This window comes from Egretta garzetta, unplaced genomic scaffold (genome assembly GCF_000687185.1).
Source record: "Egretta garzetta isolate BGI_Z169 unplaced genomic scaffold, ASM68718v1 scaffold382, whole genome shotgun sequence".
In the NCBI taxonomy this organism is placed as follows: domain Eukaryota; kingdom Metazoa; phylum Chordata; class Aves; order Pelecaniformes; family Ardeidae; genus Egretta; species Egretta garzetta.
This window is the reverse complement of record NW_009258793.1, coordinates 137,811-144,026: the sequence shown is the minus strand read 5'-3', so window position 1 is coordinate 144,026 and position 6,216 is coordinate 137,811. Positions and strand designations below refer to the sequence as shown.

Genomic DNA, 6,216 nt, shown 5'->3' with positions numbered 1-6,216 from the left:
TCCCTCTCCAGGACTGTGGGGATGGCTCCGAAGGGTGGCCAGGCCTCCTGCTGAGGCTGAGTCAGCGCCACCTCTGCCGTTTGGCATCGTGGGGACAGGGCCCCGGGGTGCTGGCATGGACCCAGCTGTGCCAGAGGGCAGGGGCAGGACAGCACCCTGGGGTAGCGCTGAGCCCCCCACTGCTGTGCAGCAGAAGAGGTGGCTCTGGGCTACAGGGGGAAACACTGCTGGGAAATGGGGTGATCGGGGGGTCCCTACCTCCCCCTGGGTCAGGTCTGTGTGGTGTCCTGTGCCAGGCTGGCCCTTGCACGAGGGAGCCTGGGCAGACCCTTGCCCTCGCAGGGACGAGGATGTCCCTCTGCTCCTGTGTTGCCGCTCGGCCAGCCCAGCTCTCCCTGACTCTGTCTGTCCTGCAGCTGACGCCAGGTGGGAAAGCGGCCCAGGCCGGCGTGGGAGTGGGTGACTGGGTGCTGTACATCGACGGGGAGAGCACCAGCTCCATGACGCACATTGAGGCCCAGAACAGGATCCGTGCCTGTGGGGACAGGCTCTGCCTCACCTTGAGCAGGTAGGATTCGTGGGTCCTGCAAACCTGGGGTCCCGGTGTGGCTGGAGCAGAGCCAGGGCTCCCTGCCCAGTGCCATCTCCCAACATCACCATCTTCTGGTATCGCTGCTCCTTGCTTGGAGTCTGGCAGCCCCTGACTGGGTCTAAGGGCTCTACTTGGCTGGATGAGGCTTAGCCTGACTGCCGGCCCTTGCCTGTGAGCCATGGGGCAGTGCCAGCTGGCCGTGGCTCGCCTTGGGTGGGTGCTGCATCCCTGGGGTACCAGTGTCCTGGTGGTGGCTGGGGCGGTTCCAGCACCTGCCCGGCTGTCTCCTCTCTTGCAGAGCCCAGAACCACCTGGGGAAGCCGCAGAAGGTACGTGTCGCTCCTGGCACTGCAGCCTCGTCTCAGGGGAGGGGAAATCTGTGAGCACAGATGGACAAATGGACTTTGCTCCTGGGGCCCACAGGCTTCTGAGGGGTGGGGTGTGTTTGGAGGGCTGGAAAACTCCCTGCTGCAGGAGCAGCACTGACCCCCAGCACCGCAGGGGAGCAAAGGGAGTGGGGTCTGCCCAGTGGGCGTCCGGGCCCTGGCTGCCCCCTGTCTGTGCCCCCGCTGGCGCTGGGTGTGGGCAGGGGTGCAGAGGGGCTGACGCAGGGGAGGAGGCCGGGCAGCCACTGTATGGCCTTGGGGCCACATGTTTGCTAGTGCTGGGGAGTGCCCTGGCACGGGGAGGCAGCACTGCAGCTGGTAACCCGCGGCTCCTGGACGGAAGCCACCTGCATGCATTCAGCTTTGTGCTGTGGGATGGTTGCAATCGGCGTGTGTGCATGCACCGCCCTGCTGCGGGCAGCAGCGAGCGTCCGGGGCACTTACTAATCCTCCAATGACCCTTGGGCCGGACTTGTGACCTGCTGTCACTGGACTGGGTGCCCTGCAGAGAGAGGTGCCAGCCTGGCAGAGCCTGGTACCTGAGGTGCACGTGCTGTCCGGCTTTCCTACCTGGCTGCCTGCTGCGCTGCCTGGCCCAGGGCTGCCTCTTGCATGCTGCTTGACGTGTGAGCCTGTGTCTGTGTGTTTTGTCTCGCTCAGGACTCACTCCCCTGCTCTGAACCCCTGAAATATAACTTCGCTCCCAGCACCGCCCTCAACAAAACAGCCCGGCCCTTTGGGGCTGGCTCGCCTCCGAACCCACGGCCCGGGCTGGTGACGAAACCCGTGACGTACACGCCCCTGGCGCCCGCCTGCACCCCCCAACACAATGGGTATGTTGCTGTCTGTCCTGCTCCCCGAGGATCGGGGGGAGCCTGCTGCCTGGCCCTGCTGTACCTTGCATGCCAGGCACCCGTGGGGGGAAGTGGGCGACAGTGCCCGTGACGGGGTGCCCCCATGGCTGGTGCTGAGGTGGCACAACAGGACTGTCACACGTGGAGACACACAGCCACACATGTGCCGGTCCCTCACTTGGGGACATGTCAGCCTGTGGGGAGTCCTGCAGGGCATGGCACGGCAGTCGTAGCAGGACACTTGCTGGCGTCTGCGGTGGCAGGAAAGTGGTGGCTGCATTGTGGCCCCCAGCCAGCACCTGCCTGGGAATGTCCTGCTGGTCCCCCGGATGCTGAGCTGGGCTGGGCAGAGTGACACCCTCAAGTCCTGTGCAGTGCTGTCCTCAACCTGCTCGCAGGAAAGAAGCTCCTGCCTCTGCAGGCTGCCCCCCCGGCCGCTGTGTGTCTGGCAGCGGCCGGGCCATGCCTCTCCGGCCGAGAGCTGCGGTGGTGCCCTGATGCTGGGCAATGGATGGGGGGGATGTGGCCCTGGCTGCCCTGGGCACCCAGGCTGTTCTGAGGGGCTGAGGGAGGCACAGTCTGGTTCATTGGCATCTGCCCCTGCGTCCCAGTGTGCTCCCAGCCCTGGGCGAGCTGGGTGTGATTCTTGGGGGTAGGGGGACTGGTGCAGGCCATAGGTGAGCTCTGGAAACTTCTCTGGTGCTGCAGGTCTAATTTCACCTTCCTTTTTCTTTCTTTCTCTCCTCCCTTTCTCTTTCTCTCTCGCCTTGACAAGTCAGTAAGCCTTTTGCCTACTCTCTCTATCCTCCCCACATGCCTCTTCCCTGTTCTCTGGGGCAGGGTCACTCCTGGCAGCAAGCTATGCCTGTCTCTGCTGGGGCCCTGGAGTGTCCTTGGCCCTGGAGTGTCCCCACGCGTGGTCCATTCCCTCCTCCCCGAGACGTGGCTTGGCTGGGTGAGGGCTACCGGGCTGTACCGGCACCCTGCCCAGGGCCAGGCAGGTGGGTGACATTTCCATGGGCACTGGAGGTGTTCACTGGGCTCTCGTGCAGCTCCCCTGACGGTGACTTTTTTTGACCTTAGCTTATTCTTGCCCTGTCCTTTCCCCTCCTGGCCCTTGGGGCCAGTCTCAGACTGCCAGGAATGGTGGTCAGTCCTGAGTCAGCCCTTAATGGGCTCTTCCTATGCAGGGGAGGAGTAGGAGATGTGGGGAGTAAAGCAACACACAGCATCTCAGATACTGGTGTGCTGTGGTTCTGTGTTGGGGGAGGTGTGGGGCAGCCCCAGGGAGGTGATGCCCTGGGGATCTGTCAGATTTGACAGATGACTGTCACTCACAGGCAGCCCCTGCAGCCACTGGAGCCCCCCAGCACCCCCATGTACGACCCTGTGAAGTTGCGGCTGATAGAGGACGCTGAGGACTGGCAGCCCCGCACCGGGACCTCCCAGTCCCGCTCCTTCCGCAAACTGGCCCGGCTGACGGGCACAGACGGCAGTAAGGTCCCGCAGGGCCTGGCGCTGCTGGGCAGCCCGGGGATGCCCAGCTTTGCTGGGGCGACTGCAGCCAGACAAAGGCCGTGGTGTATTGTGGCACTGAAGTATTGGGTTTGGCCCCATGTGGCCCTTATGGAGCATGAGCCAGTGGGAACTGCCCGGGGCCATGCATAGGCTCGTGGTGGTGCCACTGGGCTGGGGCCGTGGTCTGCCCCATGGCCGGGCAGGGCTGTGTGCTGGGGCAGGAGGGGGGTGGGAGGAGAGCTCAGTTTTCCTTCCTTTCCCTTCCTGCTGTCCCTGGGCCTTGATTGCCACAGACTGACTATCTCTTCCTTTCTCTCCTGCTGCGCGCAGTGGAGGATCGTGAGGATGAGCTTGTTAAAAAGCCCAGGTAAGGGGAGCGTGCACCAGGGCGGCAGCAGGAGCCACGGGGGTGCCCAGCTGGGGCTCAGCCCACTCGGCTGGTTTGCCCTCACTGCTTGCGGTGACTCCAGGGAAGCTCTTTGCCCTGTTGTCATTTATTCTCTCCTCCTCCTCCTCTGTCTTCCCTTTCCCTTTCTGTCCTCTCCTTCTCCCTAGAGCCGAGCTGTTGGTGGAGCTGCAGAGCCCACCCTGCACTTGCCCCATGATGGGCACCACCAGTGCTCAGCCACTGCTCTGACCATCACCTTGGGAGGGTCCTGCCTGGGCACTTGCCTGCGAGGCAGGCTGTCCCAAACGGCGTGTCCCTGTGCTGGGCGTGCTGGGCACTACTGGCATGGAGCTGTGGAGGCCGAGCTGCACCATTGCTTCTTGAGCAAATGAGATCTGGAGGAGGCTGGTGGCACTGGCAACACCTTGCTGGGGGTGTTGGGAGGAGTTGGGCAGCACTTGGACCTGGGGCACGGTGTCCCGTGAGTCTGGCGTGGGGCTGCAGGGTGGCCGGTCAGCTGGGTGAGTGTCACCAGCTTTCCCGTGGTGCTGGGGGGCGGCCGGGAGGCTGGTCTGGAGTGAATGCCGCTGGCTTCTCTGTGGGGCTGGGCGTGCACACGGGAGGGACGGGCTTAGCTGTGGGTCAAACATTGACTGTTGTGCCGCCGTTTTTCTGATGCCACAGGGATGCCCGTGGGTCTGACTGGGGCACAGGGGAGCAGCGGTGAGTGCGGAGTCTGGTGAGGGGGTTGGCATGTGCAAGGGCACCTTTGGGAGTGCTGCACCATGCTGTGGTGCCGGGCAGGGTATATGCATGGTGCCGGCTGAGCGCCTGCCCTCTGTCACTCGCAGGCAGCCACTGGACCCCCCCAGCACCCCCATGTGCGACCCTGTGAAGCTGCGGCTGATAGAGGATGCTGAGGACTGGCAGCCCCGTGCTGGGACCTCCCAGTCCCGCTCCTTCTGCAAACTGGCCCGGCTGATGGGCACAGACAGCAGTAAGTTCCTGCAGGGCCCGGCGCTGCCTGGCTGCTTGGGGCTGCCAGATTTTTGCGGGGCCAGCCAGTGCCTGGCAGAGGCGGTGGGGTGATGTGGCAGTAGGGCTTTGGTTTTTGCCCTGTGTGGCCCCTCTGGGGAGGCCAAGCTGTTGGGGAGCTGCCTGGGGCTCTGTGTGGGCTCGTGGTGGTGCCACTGGGCTGGGGCTGTGCTCTGCCCTGTGGCCGGGCAGGGCTGTGTGCTAGGGCAGGAGGGTGGTGGGAGTGGAGGTCGGTTTTCCTTCCTTTCCCTTCCCTTCCCTTTCCTTCCTTTCCTTTCCTGCTGTCCCTGGGCCTTGGCCACTGCAGACTGACTCTGTCTCCTCCTTTCTCTCCTGCTGCGCTCAGTGGAGGATCGCGAGGATGAGCTTGTTAAAAAGCCCAGGTAAGGGGTGTGTGCACCAGGGCGGCAGCAGGAGCTGTATACAGGGCTGCATGTCCCGGGCAGGGCTCGGCACCGCTGGCACCAAACGGGGGATGCTGAGCTGTCCCATGGTGGCCTCTGGGGCATACGGGGACTGGAGGAGGCTGATGGCACTGGCAAAACCTGGCTTAGGGGTGTTGGGAGGTGCTGGGCAACACCTGGAGCTAGGGCACACAACACCCATGAGTCTGGTATGAGGCTGCTGGGCAGCTGGGCAGAGCTGGGTGAGTGCCACTGGCTGGTTTGCCCTCGCACTTGCTGCTTGCGGTGACTCCAGGGAAGCTCTTTGTCCAGTTGCTGTTTCTTCTCTCTTCTCCTCCTCCTCTGTCCTCTCCCCAGAGCCAAGCTGTTGGCGGAGCCGCAGAGCCTGCCCTGCGACAGGCACCGCCAGCGCTCAGCCACTGCTCTCGCCATCGCCTCGGGAGGGTCCTGCCTGGGCATTTGCCTGCCAGGCAGGCTGTCCCCTGACCAGGTGTCCTTATGGTGGGTTGTCTCTGTGACAAGGTGCTGGGCAGGACCCGCTGGGCACTGCTGGCACACAGCTGAGGAGGCCAAACTGCACTGAGGTGTCCTGGACACAGTGGGTAGGGGCAGCTGGTGGCACTGGCAACACCTTGCTGGGGGTGTTGGGAGGTGCTGGGCAGTGCCTGGGCTTGGGGTGCGATGTCCTGTGAGGCTGCAGGATGGCTGCAAGGCTGGTCTGGAGTGAATGCTGTCAGAATCTTCATGGGGCCCATGCCTCTGCGAGGCTGGGCGTGCGTACAGGAAGGATGCACTGAGACGTAGGTCAACCACTGACTGTTGTGCTGCCATTTTTTTTGATGCCACAGGGATGCCCATGGGTCCAGCTGGGGCACGGGGGAGCAGTGGTGAGTGCCAGGGTCTGGCGAGGGGTCTGGTGTGTGTGAGGGTGCCTTTGGGAGCGCTTCCCTGGGCCAAAGCAGTCTTCATGGTTGGTGCCGACTGAACGCCTGCCTTCTGTCACTCGCAGGCAGCCCCCGCAGCCCCCGGAGGCCCCCAG

General features: G+C 63.9%; 2 protein-coding genes across 5 annotated transcripts in view; both read left to right on the top strand.

Moving 5' to 3' along the window:
* The window catches only part of LOC104135901 (PDZ and LIM domain protein 7), a 15,645-nt gene that overhangs the window by 5,528 nt on the left and 3,901 nt on the right, over positions 1-6,216 (top strand). Inside the window, exons 3-7 of one of the 2 annotated variants that reach the window (XM_035889289.1) lie at positions 417-568; positions 891-921; positions 1,639-1,811; positions 3,173-3,327; positions 3,681-3,717. In XM_035889289.1, coding sequence (XP_035745182.1) covers positions 417-568; positions 891-921; positions 1,639-1,811; positions 3,173-3,327; positions 3,681-3,717 — 548 coding nt within the window. The remainder of the gene's footprint in view (positions 1-416; positions 569-890; positions 922-1,638; positions 1,812-3,172; positions 3,328-3,680; positions 3,718-6,216) is intronic. The other variant, XM_035889290.1, reaches the window with a different exon arrangement.
* On the top strand, positions 3,999-6,210 carry LOC118451754 (PDZ and LIM domain protein 7-like). Of its 3 annotated transcripts, XM_035889292.1 has the most exons (4): positions 3,999-4,735; positions 5,120-5,156; positions 5,535-5,779; positions 6,026-6,210. In XM_035889292.1, exons 1-3 carry the CDS (start codon positions 4,492-4,494, stop codon positions 5,758-5,760), a joined length of 507 nt encoding a protein of 168 aa, XP_035745185.1. In that variant the 5' UTR covers positions 3,999-4,491; the 3' UTR covers positions 5,761-5,779; positions 6,026-6,210. The 3 variants fall into 3 exon arrangements, with proteins under 3 accessions (XP_035745185.1, XP_035745186.1, XP_035745184.1); XM_035889293.1 differs by lacking the exon at positions 5,535-5,779; XM_035889291.1 differs by having other exon boundaries at positions 5,535-6,210.

Bases quoted from the DNA above. Each gene is read 5' to 3' on its own strand.
- LOC118451754 (XM_035889292.1), top strand. From the start codon at position 4,492: ATGTGCAAGGGCACCTTTGGGAGTGCTGCACCATGCTGTGGTGCCGGG. The intron at 4,736-5,119 runs GTAAGTTCCTGC...TGCTGCGCTCAG, and splicing joins GCTGATGGGCACAGACAGCA to TGGAGGATCGCGAGGATGAG. The intron at 5,157-5,534 runs GTAAGGGGTGTG...TCCTCTCCCCAG, and splicing joins GAGCTTGTTAAAAAGCCCAG to AGCCAAGCTGTTGGCGGAGC.